Here is an 18,134-nt window from a genome sequence, read left to right on the forward strand (position 1 = left end):
ATTCCTATTGTATGCTGTTTTTTATTGATTTGCTCTAAGTCAATATGAAATGTAACTCTCAAGCAAATTTAGGTTGTTGAGCTTCACTCCCCTTGCTATTTCACCTCCACACATCAGTTCACAAATCTTGCTCCAAGTAAATTCAAAATCAACCAAACTATAAATAAATTTTTTAGAGCTGCTGGCTGCCCGGCTAATCTTGAGCTTTGGGGTATCGTTGCACTTGAATTGAACATGTGGTTAGTGAATACTATAGTGCACTTGACTTGAGTGTTTGTGTTGTCTGCAACCTTTGGATTTTGATATTACAGCTGAATGGGGTTTTCTACCACATCTGACTCATGCAATGACACCAAACAGTGATATCTGGCCACATTCCTCTTTAAAGGTTAATAGTTTTTTTATTAAATGTTCTTTTGTATAAATCATTATGCTTCAGTGATGGACATTTCAGTGTGCTACCAGACAGTTGGTCTTACTTAAACAAATTTCTCTCATAGCTAGATTTATGATGCACCTGGTAAAAATTATTTAAAATGGTCTTTTCATTTTAAGAAGTTGAAGTTTATTTACATTCAAATGCACCAAAAGATGTTAATTTTGGGTGTTTAACACATTTTGAGAACCATGCATGCATTAAAATTTAGGAATGGCTTTTGATGCTTTGAAATGCAAAATAATTTCATAATAGGTGTGTAATCATAAGCATAGTCACGGAATTTTGTGCTAAGTTTTCCGTGGCATTCTCACGGATCTCCGCATTTTTCCGTGGCCCTGCTACAGACTGCCTTTTTCGTGGCATTCTCACGGATTGGTTACTCAACTGTTTTGTCCTATTTTCTTACCATTTTTGCTTCGGTTTAGGGTTAGATTTACATGAAATTACATCCCTACCCAAACCCAACTCTAACCCCAATGCCAGGCGACAATTGTTTAAAGTTTAGAAAATATAAAAGAATAAATCAGAAAAAATAGTATAAACCAATAGTGAAAGTGACATACTAACGCAAACACCAAATCTAACCCTAAACCGAAGCGAAAATGGTTTGAAAATAGGAAAAAGCAGTTGAGTAACCAATCCGTGAGAATGCCACGAAAAAGGCAGTCCGTAGCAGGGCCACGGAAAAATGCGGAGATCCGTGAGAATGCCACGGAAAAATTAGCACAAAATTCCGTGACTATCCCACGGAACTTTGTGAGATCATGTTGGCATATAATAGTTAGCGAGTAATTTTATAGTTTATAGGTCGTTTTTTCATGGTGTTTTGCTGTGGAATCCTATGATTGCTATTTTTATTTTTTTTATTGTACATTAGTTTTATCCCTGTGATGTAAAATGTTTATCTTTCCGCTCATCTACACATTATAAAAAGTTTGAGGAAAACCTGATTTTGGAGGACAGGGTTGTAAATATCTTGTTAACATCCCTCAACTTTAAGAACAGCACACTCAGCCAGATATTTCTCACTTGTCACTCTCTCTCTCTCTTCTCGTCTCGCTCTCTTCCCTGTTCACGCTCCATTTTCTTTGCCTGAAGATTAGAGTGATTTCTGGCAGCTTCAACTATCTGCAGGTGTCTGTGTTTCCTCTCTGAAGACAGATTGCTTTTGCCTTGTGTGCCTGCACTGGATTTGATAATGAAACGGGTAGAACTGAGGAGAGAGAAATGATGTGCTCGCCCATGTGAATTACAAACAGTATTATTTCCCAAATGTCTCAGATAACAGCACCAAATGAATAGAAACCCCAGTAGAAAACGTGTAATTTACTCCTTGAAGTCTAAGCCTTAGAAGTCAAGAAGTTGGTATTCACATTGCTTTACATTCTATTGGTCAATAAAAGTTTGGTTGCTTATTTGGAAATTTCCATGAATCGTTAAATGAAAGTGCTTAAAGGCACAGTAAGTAGGGTTTTAAGTGTTTTATTAATCAAAATCAATGTCTTTATATACATAAATATGTCCTCGTTGGTGTCAAATGACCTCTGCCAGTGATCTGACTTTTCTTTGTAATTTAGAATTTCCTACCTTTACTTACTTACATTGAACGAGTAAGTCCAAGGAGGCTTTCATGTCGTTCCGTCATACTGATAAACTATAAATAGCAGATGGGGACAAAAAGTACTAGCCTACCTACCACGCGTTCAGAACACGTGAACTAGCTGAAACGGACAAGGAGATCAGTGAGTACATAACGGCTACCTTGGAAAAGCGAGGCGCTAGAGAGCACTATTCGTTTGAATGCAAAATACAATTTCACCACTTAGATGGGGGTTAACCCTACTCATTGTCCCTTTAAACAAAAATTAATTTGTTTATGTGTAACATAGAAAATATATGACAAACACATGATATTATGTCAAGTTATCCGCCATTGTTTTCGGACAGCCCCATTTCAAATTCATGCCATTGGTTGTCCAGAGTGCTTTAATAAATAAATGCTTTGATAGTGCAGCAGAGCCAGTATTTAAAACAAAGCAGGGTTTACACTTCTTATACAATACACCTGAAATAATAATAATAATAGTGGAAAGAAACAACTTTCTATATACAATCAATGCATTGATTTGCATGTCAGTCTGCACTGTAAAAATATCTGTAGAAATTGTACCTGAGTTGCCGGTAACTTACCGTAGATTTAAATTTATGTTATTTACTGGCAACATTTTGTTCAAAGTTAAATGAACATTTAACATTTACAAGTCTTTGTTTTTACAGAGTAAAACTAAAAAACAGCATCAAGCAAAACATTTTGGGAAACAAAATCTGAAGCAAAAAACAGAAAAAGGTTGATGATGATTTCTGGTTCCCAGAAGGCTTTGCATGAGGCTGTTATTGTATAGTTTTATTCTGTAATGATTTATAATATTTAAAATTTATTTAACTTTGAACAAACTCTTGCCAGTAAATAACATAAATGTAAATCTACAGTAAATTACCGGCAACCCAGCTGCAATAACATTTACATTTCTACAGAATTTTTTTATAGTCTGTAGATGCCAAAAGACAAATAGGCTACTTCTCAAAACAGACACCTTAGAAGAAAAAACATTTATCCTGCTATGAAAAGATTATGCGCACATGTTTTACACCAGTGGTCTCCGATATTTATTCATTACATTTTTTATTTTAGCATGGCTTCTTTCATGCATCTTAACATTTTAAACAATGATAAAACATATCAACAAGTAAAATGAAAGAAAATAATACAAGAAAAAAGTAGACTATATCAAAAAAGTAGCCCTCCAGATTGTTTTATCCATTGTGGTAGCCCTTGCTCACAAAAAGGCTAAAGACCCCTGCTCTATACAGTCTAAAGCAGAGGTCTTTAACCTTTTTCAGGCCAAGGACCCCTTAGGGGGTGTGCACACCAACCTTTTTATGCCAGCGGCCGTTATATGTTTTCAATTGTTTTAAATAGAAGTGCTCCGTTTTTCAAAAAAGCTAGCAGCTGGCATTTTTTTCCGTGCTGAAAGTGCCGAGAGTTGAAAAAGATTCAACATTATGTGAAAAGCTCAGTCAATGTCAGTTCTCACATGGCCGTCCAATCACAGTGGAGGTGGGGCGGGACAACTATCACAACAACCAACTGGTGCATCTTAAAACGACTGATAAACAAAGCAGAATTATCAATGCAACCAAACGCTCAGCTGAAGAAAGCTGGCAGTCAGATTAAAAAAAGCTGGCAGTCGGCGTTCGCCTGGCGTTTTCAGACGCGTTTAAAAGCTTTGGTGTGCACACCCCCTTAGAAAGGAGGATCAGGGACATATAAATGTATTTATTATTATTTATAATACATACTTTGTTATCATAGTAATGGTTCACACACATTTAAAAAAATTATATTTGGCATACTACATAACATTTTAATTTAAATGAACATATTTTATTATGTTAAAACGTTATGATCCTCATTTTAATTTTAAATATTATTAACTACTCTAAAAATATACAGTATATATATGTTGCATCCAAACATTATTTGGAGGACCCCCAAAGGTCTCCGGACCACCTGTTAAAGACCTATAACCCCTCATGCTTTTGAGCATCAGGAAATAAAAATATTTAGTTACAACAATGCATTGAGTTAAGATTATGTACACTAATAAAGTTCTTAATTATAAAACCCACAGAAATGTAATAAATATATTACAATTTAATGTACAGCTAAACTGTTCCATAATAAAAGATTCCATGACATACCCAACTCGATAGCAGAATGTGTGAAAGAACATTGAGTCAATACGAAACAGCATGGCTCTCAGGTCTCAGATAACATGCCTTATGGGACAATGAAAGAAGAACCCCACTAATGGACTGCTATCTGGAGAAAGAGGCTGATGGCAACATCTCACATTTTACCATAATGAAGCAGAGTGCTGGATTTCCACCTTCTAGTTAGATTGTGTGAGAATGCTTACATTTACATCTTACATCAACAACCAGCAGCGTTTGACAATCAGACTGACTGTATTTGTTCAGAGAACTGATAACAAGACTGATGATAGATCATCTCATTCTCTGAAGAAGGAAAATAATGTCAAGTTATCAATACAAAGCACTGTACAAATGCTGTGCTGAATGAAAGTGTTTTTGTGTTGTGTTCAACAAGATCTTAATCAGGAAAATTTAAAATAATTTATAAAATAGTATAGGCCTATTTATAAAAAAGTCTACTTTATTTTTCTATCAGGAATCGACTAAACTTTCTTTAAAAAAGTGGTTCCCAACTTTTTTCACTTCAAGGCCTCCTAGTTGCCCACATTTGAAGGCCCCCAACTTACTTACTTTTTTTCATATGAAATTAAATAGAACTTGGAATGACTAAACAGATATATATTCGCCAATAAAAGAGCCAAAAAAATAAGAAACATCTTGATTTTTGCTTGTTTTAGCTTATTTTAATGCTTGTTTTGTACAATTTTTAATAATAAAAATTATTAAATAAAAAAATAAATAATTTTAAGTCATCTTGAGGCTCCCTTGGAAATCTGCTAAGGCCCCCCTGTCGGCCCGACCCTCTGGTTGGAAAAACACTGATCTATGGCAGCGTTTCTGAAAGTGCGGGGCGGGCCCCAATGGTGGGGAATAGGAACATTACAAGTGGGCCGTGACAAATGAGAGGAAATTTGTGCCCATTTCTATTAATTATTTATTGACCATACACATACCATACACATTTAAATATAAGCCTAACTTAAAACAACATCAGACTGTAATGAAAATGTCACGCTGAACTATAGCCTTTAAGATTTAATTAATGTAGGAATGTTAATTGCAGCGAAACAAAAACTTTAATTTGGAGAGGCGGGTACAGGCGGTAGCGGGTACAAAAGTTAACAATGGATAAGTTTGTGACATGGAATGAAAAGAAAACTGGAGATTCGGCACCAGCAGAAAAAACCAAGAGAGACAGTGGACCTAATTAACAAAAAAGCCAGCGGAAAAGAAAGTATGATGATTTTTGTCCAACCCATGCGATTGCTTTGGTCGTTTGTCCATTTCACCAAATACGACCAATAGATGTATTTACTAAATTAGCGCCTCTACCGGCAGCAGGTGAAACTTAATATTTTAGGGTATTAAATGATATTTTGGGGTATAATTTTGCTATGATGACATGTACAGGGATAACATTTTCAATTTAAACCACCAGCATTAATGGTATTTTATTACACATTACACTATTCAGGCATTTAGGGGAAATAACGTACCAATTTATTTATTATATGATATAAACACAGCATACAAAACAAGTCACAACTTTTAAAAAATATACTTAAAATATTATAAGTGTACCGAGGTCAAACAATCGATTTATTTGAAGAAACGATGCAAAAGGGATGACAATCAGCGGTAAATATCAGATCCGGACGACAGACGTACACTGATTCAAAAACTGCAGCGAGGCTACGTCATCTATGATTGTGAAAAAGCATTGGCTTTCGTGTGTCTCGTGACCAATCGCATCATTACGTCAGCTAAGAATGTGAAGCGCTTTTGGCTCTTGTGACCGACTACGTCATGCTGGTTTATGTTTGAATGTGATCTGACTGTGCAGATTTCTTCATGTAAAGTGATCGTATTGTTTCAGTTCGCAAGGTTTGCAACGCAAATGGTTTGTAAAACTCTTATACTGTTCTATGCAATAAATACCTTAGTGGTAGTGGTGTTAGTGAGACCAGCAGGGGGTGCTCACCCTGTGGTCTGTGTGGGTCCTAACACCCCAGTATAGTGATGGGGACACTATACTGTCAAAAAAAAGCACCGTCCTTCGGATGAGACGTTAAACCGAGGTCCTGATTCTCTGTGGTCATTAAAAATCCCAGGATGTCCTTCGAAAAGAGTAGGGGTGTGCCCCGGCATCCTGGCCAAACTTGCCCATTGGCCTACTAATCATCCCTCATACTAATTGGCTATATCACTCGGTCTCCTCTCCACTAATAAGCTGGTGTGTGGTGAGCGGTCTGGCGCAATATGGCTGCCGTCGCATCATCCAGGTGGATGCTGCACATTGGTGGTGGTTGAGGAGATTCCCCGTTCATATGTAAAGCGCTTTGAGTACTGAGAAAAGCGCTATATAAATGTAAGGTATTATTATTATTATTATACCTGACTGTACGTTTCCTTGCGTGTTGTGTTTTATATGGTTGAGAAGTGGTTAAGTTTAAAGTAAGGGTTTAGATGTTCCAAAATATCTTTAAAACCATAAATGTTTATGAAACCGTTTCTACATTTACAAATTCATAAAATGAAATGTCTAATCTGATGTATAAGGCAAAAAACTTTAAATGTAGCAACAGGTTGTATTTATAAGCTACTGCCGCTAGAGGACACTAATGCCTTAATACGTCACTTTACGTCGTAATAAGGTGCTTGCACAAACGACTTATGAGGTTGTTATTTTTTGGAGGAAAGTCTCGTTTTAAAATAACATGATGTATGATGTGATTAAATAAATTTAAGTTAAACTTAAAGCCTAGTTGATTACCATTTTGTTGGGGCGATTAGGGACAGGTGGGGCTCGGAACCCTTCCCTACCTCCAAAATCATCACTTCCATGTTTTCCCTATTTAAAGACTGTTACATGAGTAGTTTCATAAGTAAGAATGGTGGCACAAAATAAAACGTGGCGATTTTTAAGTGGATAAAAAATGAGAACTATATTGTATGGCAGAAGGACACCAGCACTTTAACCTCGGGTGCAGTAATATTAACAAAAGTTTGAGCGAGAGGGGGAGTAGTCAGGCGTGATGATGTTACTGGGCGCCGAGGTCGAAGTGCTGCAAACTAAGTGCTCTTCCGCCATACAATATAGTTCTCATTTTTAATCCACTTAAAAATCGCCACGTTTTATTTTGTGACACCATACTTACTCGTGTAACTACATGTAACAGTCTTTAAATAGGAAAAACATGGAAGTATTTGGTGGCTTCTAAATTCATCCCTGTTTGGATCCTAAGGAATGGATGGGGCTGGGCTAGATGCTGATACATTCACAACGCGCTGTACAGGGATTGAGTGCACGCATTACAAAAAGATAGGGATGTATTAATTAGACTAAGTTGAGGTAAGAACAGTAAAATAGTAAAATATTGAAAAACGGTGGTGTTTTCCTTTAAGCATCGTTTATAAACATGCCTTAGAAAAAGTTACTGGTGTGAGACACATCAATGGCACTGGCTTATTTTAAGATCTGTCAGTGCAAGTTATTTTCCGTCAAGACATCTCAAACATGTGTCTAGTTCTAGCCTCAAGCCTTTGCTGTGAAAATTCTAGATTTACTGTATCTTATCTATCTAGATCCTTTTTTTCTAGATCTGTCTTTTGTGGTTTGCATAAATTTGCTACAGTACATCGCTCGGATGCCACAATAAAGTTATTGTATTTTTGCATTATGTATGGCCTTCATTTCTAGCTACAGTAAGTTGTTTGTAGCCTGCTTTCTGCCTTGACAGAGCAAACACAATATGAATGTCAACAAAGTAGATCTAAAGCATCATTCCATTTACACAAATGACTTAAAACTTAACATAACTACTTCATTGTGTTGCTTTCTAAGTAGTGCTATGTGCTTCAGGAAATGCAAATCTAGTTTTATTGAAATGTTCCCATTCTTTCTCCTTCTGTAGAGGAGTTGTACGTGTAGATGTTAATCTACAGGATGTGGACATTGACCAGTGCTCCAGCAGTGGCTGGTTTGCAGGCACTCATCGCTGTAACTTGACAACTATGGAGGTGAGCATCACTCTCTGCTTAATTCTCATTAATTATAAAAACACAACAGGTAGACTCATCTGTATTGAGATGTCTTTAGACCAAAGATTTGCTTCTCATAAATATTAATCATCAAACAAAAAGAACCCCTCAGATTTTCTTACCATCTGTGAAAAGCATACCATCTGTAAAGCCTCACAGAAGCAATTTTTAAAGCATTTTCTTCCTGTCAGTCATTTTGTGTGTTCTGTAGGATAGCTCATATGTGATGAGCAAGAAAGTTAATTTCATCCGTTTTTTTCATGCACAAACTGTATTTTGCTAAGGTTGCTTTTATGATTCAAAATTTCATACTGCACACAAGTAAAAAAAATACTTTTTTAGTAAAGTATTATTATGACTTTATGGTTTTGGTCGCCACAACCTGTAGTTACTGTAGTCTGTGTCTTTTTTTCTGTTTTATCTTGGGTAGTTTGGTTTAGGATGGTGATAGCATGTCATGATGGATTTGGGCCAAAATTCACAGCTGAATTAAAAAAAAAATTCAAAGATAAGCCAGTTTGTTTAAACTATTTTTATCCCCAAATATGCATGATTATATAGTTGGATTTTAATATTGGAATAGCATTGTTTTCCATTAGAGCCAACCCAGTCTCACGGAGTTGCGTATAAATAGCACGAAGTGTAAAAATCGTGCAATACATACGCCAAATTTCACTTTGGCGTGCATATGATACGCCAGTCCTTCCCATTCACTTAAACGGTGCATCTTTTTTGTCGTTTTATTTATTGGTTTCTCAATTTTTTTGCTATTTCTTACCATTTTCGCTTGGGTTTAGGATTAAAACAACTTTTTGTTATATAAAAATACCATTCTAACCCAAACCCCAACTCTAACCCTAACTTCAAGCGAACATGGCTTAAATATGGACAAAAACATTGAGAAACCTGTATATTAAATAACCTCATTAAGCAAATCTAAAATCTAACCCTAAACCCAAGCGAAAATGGTTTAAAAAACAGAAAAAAATTGAGAAACTAATAAATAAAATGACAAAAAAAGATGCACCGTTTAAGTGAATGGGAAGGACTGGCGTATCATATGCACACCAAAGTGGAATTTGGCGTATATATAGCACGATTTTTACACTTTGTGCTATTTATACGCATCTACATGAGACTGGGTTAGAACAGACCTGACACTTTTGGGTCATGACCCCTTGAGTTGTTTTAAAGCATTGGGATATTATGTAACATTTTTTATCTATCAGCACCCATTCTCAGTTCCAATTAATTCCACCAAATGCAATATATATTGGGTTCAGTGTTTCACCTTGAAGCTTCAGTGTCCCCCCAGATTAGTTAGTTCATTAGATTTGTTTGTATTGTATTGTAGTTGAAATAATTTGGGTATTTATCATCTACTGTTCGACTCGAGTGTGTGCTAAGCTGCATTGGAAGTTGCTCCGTAAAAGCTAATTAGACCACCCAAGCTGTTCTGCCTCTGTGCCAATGAGAGTTTGCGCTGGCTTGGATGTTTCCGGAAGGCAAACGCTCGCACTAAATCACATTACCGTGTGGGTTTATTTATTACGTCATTGCACAACAGCATGAAAGTGTGAAATGCTGAAAAGTCTTGGCGTATACTGCTTGCTTTGTAAAGTTTTATACACGAAATGAAATGTAAGAGTGAGAAAATCCTTATCTTGCCTTGACAGATACATGAATCACTCAGATTCTGTTGACTTTAGCACATCTTGACATTTTTTCCTCCTTGTGTGTACTAGGTGAGGATGTGCAATATGATCAAACATTTTTAAAGAGCATCAATGGTCCGATTCACGATTTTACATTTCCTTTGGTGTGTATTAGTACATGTTAACGATATGCGAAAGGTTCATACCCTAAAGTAAACGATGACGTGGTTATCGGCTCCAGCATAAATCTCTTTTCTTGGACTACAACAAACACACGGATTGTAGGCAACAGTTTACTTCCTGGGATTGGTAATGTAGACAAGACAGACATTATTCAAACTTTTCACGCTTTGGACCTGTAAGCTCCTGTTAGCAACCGAATCTTTTAAACATGGTAAGGAGCTTCACATTTCCAGCTGATGTCAGAGGTATTCAGGCCAATCACAACGTTCAGATTAGCTGGTCAATCAGGGACGCAGAGCTTTTCAAATCCAAGCATTTCAGGAAGAGAGTGAAATCTTAAGCTTAATAAGAAAATAATGTGTTTTTGGCCGTGGACCGCGGGATCACGTTGTGTTATGACAAATACATAAGGTGGCATGGTTTTGGCAATGAAATAGGTGCTCTTTAATATATAAGGTATGAGCATTTTTTGTCAGTAGAACAAGCATATTTAAATAATTTATTTTTAGGGAATTCCATTAAAAATGTATATACTAAATAACTAATTAATAAAGCAATAAGCCCAAAGAAGCAGTGGGTTACAAGTGCATTTTATAACAGCTAAGGGGCGTTGTTATGCACAACGCGAAGCGGAGTGCCTAAAACCCCCTTAGCTGTTATAAAATGCACTATAACATCACTGCTTCACAGGGCTTATTGCTTTTATAAAATGGTTACTTAATATGCATAGCAGGATTTCATAAAATAAAACACAAATAAGTTGGTATTAGTACAAATATTAGTCTTCCGCCAAACAAAGTAGTTCCTCAGAATCAAGTGTGGCTGAAACGCAGTTCCCAACCAACACAGACACAGCAAAGACACAATGAAAAACTGTGATGTTTATTTTCAAAAATTAACATTCATCTATCTAATTAATACATTAACTTTTCTATCGTGCAACTGTTGAAGTGATGATCAAATATGCTTGGAAGCATGCTTAACTCTTTCCCTGTCAGCGTTTTTTTTAAGTTGCCACCCAGTTTTAGATTAATGTAAGGTCTTTATACATCGCTGATAATAAAGTTATGCATATTATATTGAATTTTGGTCAAGAGATCCTTCTAAAAGTTACACATAGCATCTTTAGGACACGCTTTTAAGACATTAAATAATGGCGCAAATATCAGTAAATTGACGAGCGCAAACCTTAAACGCATAGCATGAATAATATAAATACTCTTCTTACATAAATTTGGCGTCCATTCAGAGCCTTAAACTGCACCTATTTCATTGCTAAAAACATGTTATTTTGTGTATTTGGTATAATGCAATGTGTTCGCGTGGTTTATGGTTTAAAAAACACATTATTTTCCACATACTGTAGATTTTTGTAGGTCCAGATTTTACTCTCTAACTGAAACACGCGGAATTTGTACAAAACTCATTGATTTAAAAAGCTCTGTGTTTCTGATTGGCCAGCTAATCTGTACGTTGTGATTGGCGTAAATACCTCTGACTTCAGATGAAAATGTGCTGCCCCTTACCATGTTTGAAAGATTCGGTCACAATGAAATGCTAACAGGAGTTAACTTACAGGCTGAGTTATGATAATGTCGGTCTTCTCTACATCACCAATCCCAGGAAGTAAACTGTTGCCTACAATCCGTGTGTTTGTTGTAGTACAACAAAAGAGATATATGTTGGAGACGATAACTTGCATCATCGTTTACTTTGTACTAATACACACTTACACGCCAAAGGAAATGTTAAATTGTGAATCGAACCATAGGTGCTCTTTAAGTAAATCAAAAAGTAGCCTACTTGCTGATTGGTCTGTCATTTGTATACGATGTGCTGGAATGATATGTGGACTGGGCGTGGCTTAAAGGACCAGTTATTGTCTTGGGTTTAGGAGAACCTCAGTACCTTCTGATCTATTATGAATGCTGTATAATGGATTGCAGTGCGCTTTACTAAATTATTGACTGTGCTCCATGTCTATCTGGTCCTTTCTCGTGGGAACACTGAAGGAGAAGCCGAAAGGAAAAGCACAGAACCTTCACAGAAGGAATGTTTGCTTCCAGCCACAGCAACCGAAGCAAGATGTTGCTCTTGAGAGATTGTGCGAGGAAAGACTCGTGTGTTTCCATGTGAGAAAAAGAGAAAAGATTACATGTGTCCGTCTGTGTTTGTATCACTCCTGCAAGCAGGGATCTATTTATAGACTCATATCTACCAGAGACCATGCCTACTAAAAGCTGTCATTTAAGATGAGCTAAGAGAACATCAGCTGTAAGGTTGACATTTTGAAGGAGTACATCCCTGAATCATATGCACTAAATGTCCTACGATGACTTTGACCCTGAGGTGTATTGTCTGAATGATGGATTGAGTAGATCCCAGACCCTTTGTTACAGCTCTGGACAGTACAATAAATATCCAAGGCTTTCACCGTATAATCAGACCTCATGCCACTTCCAGGCAATGTGTTTCTTGCTATTTTCTCCGAAGGTATAAGGCCTTTGTAATGTTGTGCCACTTATTCTAGTCAGTAACAGTTATAATAGTAATGTTGTAATAGATGAGTTTACTGCATAAACATCTTACACATCTTTTGTTTTTGACATTAAATAATAAATAGTTCATCCAAAAATGTTAATTCTCTCCCTAGCTACACAAGCCCATGGTCGTCTGTGATGTCTTCTGACTTACCAATAAAAATGAGTCATGACAATGTCAGTGATGTAACATAAATACTGGTGCTAATGGATGCTTTGATCCTTATGACTCATTGGAGATCAGAGCTGTGAAGCAAACAAACAGCCTTAATCTCAACACTTTTATACGTGCCTGTTTCCTTTGCCTGATGTTGATCAATGTCCATTGTCACATTGTCAACCTATTCACGCAGCACTTTGGTCCCAAAACATTTCCATAAAATTGGCAGAGAGGCTTCTGTGTAAACACAAAACACGTCCCATAAATGTTCTGGGATCGCTCCCGTATAAAGTGGACATAGTAACATTGCTAGGTCAACAACTCTTGTCATAAACAAAAAATGCACGTGCTATCAAAAGAGAAACAAAGTGCAGGACATTAAATATGTCACATGCCTCTATGGGATCTTTACGGCATGCATGCACAGATTTTCATTCCTTTACTTAACACAGAGAAGTAAAACTTGCTGAGATTAATAATCTCTTTTTAGAAGTGTTCTTGCCAAAACAGGCAACAACAGAAACTCACAGTTTTTTTATTCATACTAAATTAATTCATACTGACTTGCAAGGCGCACCTGACTATAAGACGCAGCACCAGCCAAGTTATGAAAAAAAAGTGGCTTATAGACCGAACAATACGGTTGGCATGTATTAATTTGTCTAAGTTGAGGTATTGAAAAACGGTGGTGTTTTCCTTTAACAGCTCACAAAACAAAGATATTCATTAACACCATAGTTTGCATCTTCAATACATTTTGCAAAACATACAAAAAGATTGTTTTCCCAAATTGATTCGTTCAAAGGCACTGAAAAGGCATTCAACTTTTAGGGCATTATCTAAGCGCATTATCTAAAGTGCATGGCGCATGTTCAATGCCACTTTTGCTAATTTAACAACGGGAAAAATGGTTTGTGTGCCAAGTGCACGATCGAAAAGGGTTGTTCATATTTTCCTAATGAGTAATGGGTGTGTTTTGGGTGTAACGTGCAATAAACCAATCAGAGTCTCAGCTCTCATCCCCTTTAAAAGCCTGCACTGGCGCTATGTCTAATCCCTATTGAGATGACGGACTTTGTAAACTGAAAAACTAAGCGGAGGAAGAAGACCCCCAGTTTAAGAATAATGTTTAAAAAAGTGTTGTTTTAATTTTTATTAAAATTTTATTTTTTGATTAAAACCTTTAAAAGACGTTTTCTTTCAGTCTTAGAAGTACAAATAGCAGGCTTTTACTTACTGTAAATGTATTGATATCCTACATAATCATTGTAATCTCATAAAATAATTAGAAAATATGCAAGAAAAGTTTGAACTCTAAAATACAAACAAGAGAAAGAATTTACAAACGTGCGGAGAGCCGAAGCATTTCAGCACTCGAACAGCGCCATGGGATTTTTTAAAAAGCATTACTTAAAATGTTTCTCATCCCACCATATCCACAGGTAAAGTGTCATCATATACAATAAATCCGTAGGGTAGCATTTAAAAACATTTAAAAATAGATGCATTTGATTAAAGCGAAGTCTCATTATCGGTCCTCATTTATGTCAAAGAGACTCAATAATAATCTTTTACATTCAATCCTTTAATCTTTCATAATTAAAACTGTTTTTGTGCTGCTGCACATTCATGTATGTTATAAGCAAACCCGCGTTGTCGTCCCGTTTATAGGCGCATATTACTGCGCTCTTTAAATAACAAAAAATATATTGTGCCATTGACTTTAGACCAGGTTTTTGTTGGTCAATGGCGTAGTCTATTTTAGTTGCTTCAAAATTGTTTTTAGATCAGAACGCCCATGGGCGCAAAAGTGGGCGCAAGTGCATTTGCTATTTAAACAACGTGGCGCTAAATGTGAAAATGATAATTGCGCAGGGTTAAAACTAGCAAAAGACACTTGCGTCGTGCATTGCGCCGGGTGTACGGAAGAGCCCATAGTTTTAATCAGTGCATAAGAGAACAAAACACTGCTTAAAAAACACTTTGTTGATACTACACCACGCTCCAAATTATTATCCACATGCCATTTTTGTTTATTTTTCCAGTACAGTAAAATTACAAATTTTATTTTACCCTCAACAGTTTATGACAGTGTGAATGTTATTTAAATGAAATAAAAATGTCAAAAGATACTTTACTTATACTTTAAAAATATGCTGTTGTAAACTTACTCACTGTATTGGAAAATGAACAAAAATGGCATGTGCATAATAATTTAGAGTGCGGTGTATGCACACTTCCAAGAATTGATTAATTATTAGATTTGCTAAAATTAGTTAAAGTTAGTGCCACAAAATCTCTGAAAGGGATTCAGTTTTGTTTAAGGTATTTTGTAGCAAGTAAACAAGATTTTCACAAGCAGACTTACAGTAGGCTATACAGTATTGTATATTACATTATACTGTACTATGTTTTCTGAGTTGAGTCTATTGAAAAGTGTAGTAGAAGTATTCCTGTAGCTCACTTGGTTGAGCATTGCATTAGCAGTACACATGTCATGTGTTCGATACCCAGGAAACACACATAATAAATGTATACGTTATATATCTGACACTGCGATTCATTTTGCAAAAGCATTGGCCAAAACATTTCAATGCATTCTGTTTGTTCTTTTAGCATTTAATTTACAATGATATCATTACTGCTTCTACTTTATATTGGAAAATTGTAACCCAAGGAATTGTAGACAGTGCATCTTAAAAAATTAATGGCCCAAACCCACAATGTTTGTTCATTCATGATTATAGTAACTGTGATTTTGGTTTGTATTGGATTGTGGTGCAATGATGCTTTTTTCTTTTTAATCATTATGTTTTTTTCAGTACTAATCGATGGGCAGAAAATGTGGTTTTAAGCTTCACTTAATATACAGTATATGGAATATGCAGTGCCCTCCATAAGTACTGGGACAATAAATGCTAAATTGGTCTTTTTTGCTTTGGATTTCTAGAAATGTCTACATATAAATCTTGTATAAAAACAAGACAATATATAGCAACAATACCTACAGCTTGTATGAGGGAAAAAGACACATTACATAAAATATTTAGTATATCACAATGCCCACAGTGAATACATCATGTTGTAGATGCTATCTATGACAGGACTTTATAGTCCCAGACTAAAATGGATGTTTGAGAGGCTTTAATTTAAAACATCCAGCATATCTTGACATATATCATTGCCATTGTTTTGTCTCGTGATGCACACCAGTAATGTTTTCTGTAAGGTATGTTTGAAAAAACTTCTTAAAGGGGACATATCATGAAAATCTGACTTTTTCCATGTTGCTATAATTGGGTCCCCAGTGCTTCTATCAACCTAGAAAATGTGAAAAAGATCAACCCAGTAACTTCGTTTTGGTAAACCATTCTGTGCAAGCATATGAAAAAATAGATCATTGAAATTTGGCTCCCTTGTGATGTCAGAAGGGGATAACACCGCCCGTTAATCTGCACTATCCAACCATGGCACTGTCATTTAGTGCAGAGATCAGCTCATTTGCATTTTAAAGGACACACACAAAAAACGGCACATTTTTGCTCACACGTATAAAGTGGCCATTTTAACAATTTTAACATGTTACAAGAAATTATCTATATGGTATTTTGAGCTAGAACTCTGGGGACAACAAAGATTTATTTGACATCTTAAAAAACTCTTGTTACATGTCCCCTTTATATGTTTTAATATAACTAAGACCTAGTCCTGGATTAATCTAAACCCTGTCTGGGTAACTGCCTCATAATGTATGAAAGTCCCCAAATTGCCATGTATTGATTTCTCATGAACAAACCCTAATTTTCATCCATCTCAGGTTTTTATTATATGCTACGTAACATATACAACAACAGGCACATCCTAAAAGTTATTTAATTTAGCTGTAAAATATGAGCTATAGACGGTTTCATCGGACGCACGTGCGGTGACACGATACGCGTCTGGTTGGAACTTTACTTCCGGTTTCAGTTTTTTTAATGGTCTGACTAGTTGCTAAACTAAACTCTTGAACAAACGCATCGTCGAAATTAACAAATGTTTTGGTTTCCTAGCTAATCTACGTGTTGTTTATTTTGCTTATTATATAAATAAACTATGTTTAAAGTACTTTGTTGTTATTTATTCTTAGCGGAGTTTACCGGAAGATACGTGTTGACCACGAAATCCGCTTGTTTATGTTGTTACTGCTAAAACTGTCTATAGACATATGACCAAATTGTTCACAGGTCTCATTATATTCATAAGTTTACTACATAACCCAAGGCAGCAGTTTTCTTTTATTTGCAATGCCGGGCGTTTTATCTCTTAAGTTTAATTAAGGTTTCACATCAGTATTTGAGCAACACATAAAACCTGTTATATTGCCTCCATTAAAGTAGCAGTTATTGTGATGTTCAGTAGTGAATATACTGAAGCTATCAATCTAAAACACCGCTATATATCCAAGGAGAAAACGTCAGAGATATGTTCCTTCTGAGGCTTGCCCTGCTTGCTAAAATAAAGGTGATAAAATGTATGATTTGAGTATCAAGCCCATGATGAAATGTATTTTTGTAGTTTTTCTTTGGCGTAGTTTATTCAGACTTAGTTCGCAGTAATAGCACTTAGGCTATTTTGCTTGAGCACAATAAAAAATCACAAAATAGTGTCTTTATTCCCACCGTACATTTTATGTGACGCCAAACCTTTGTATAAAATGCCCTGGCAAACAAAAGGCTTTCCTCCATTAACAGCTATTTTTGTTTCACTTTTTATTTTTACTAGTCTGGGTTGCGTTAGAATCCTGTCTGTGAAAGAAAACCCATGTTCCAAGTGAAATTATACTGAAGTCGTTTTACATTCAAAATTCCATTTGGTATTGATAGAGCACACTTGTGAGTTATTGACCACAGCAAAAATATATCTCTGTCTAAAACATTATCTTTTTAAAATTACGTTTTTCTGAAAAATTGTACTTTCGCCCCTGCTTTCCCCTACATTATGTTTGTGGGTGCTGTTATGCCATTTCTAATGTTTATTAAGATTTGAGTATGACCGGTTGTATATTAATAGTGATGCTTTTTGTATTTTTCCTGGTGTCTTGTTATTCCGACCTTTTACATTTACTCTTCCTGAAAATAAATCTTTAAAAAAAAAAATACATTTTATTATTCTAAACTAAGTACTACACTGTAAAACCTAACAGTTAACTTAACTCAAACCATTTAAGTAAACCGGTTGCATTAGGCCATTTAAGTTGTAAAACACATACATTTAAGTACTGTGAACTTGAGTCATGTGCAATTATGCACTTATATTTAAGTAGTGTGAACTTAAATACAAAAGTGCATAACTGCATA

The 18,134-nt window shown here is 35.8% G+C and overlaps 1 protein-coding gene across 1 annotated transcript in view; it reads left to right on the forward strand.

Annotated features, from left to right (window-relative positions):
* Positions 1-18,134, forward strand: part of gpr158b (G protein-coupled receptor 158b) — a 41,882-nt gene that overhangs the window by 1,734 nt on the left and 22,014 nt on the right. Inside the window, exon 2 of the mRNA XM_073858287.1 lies at positions 8,131-8,236. Within this exon, the coding sequence (XP_073714388.1) occupies positions 8,131-8,236 (106 nt within the window). The remainder of the gene's footprint in view (positions 1-8,130; positions 8,237-18,134) is intronic.

Source organism: Misgurnus anguillicaudatus, chromosome 2 (assembly GCF_027580225.2).
Source record: "Misgurnus anguillicaudatus chromosome 2, ASM2758022v2, whole genome shotgun sequence".
Classification (NCBI taxonomy): domain Eukaryota; kingdom Metazoa; phylum Chordata; class Actinopteri; order Cypriniformes; family Cobitidae; genus Misgurnus; species Misgurnus anguillicaudatus.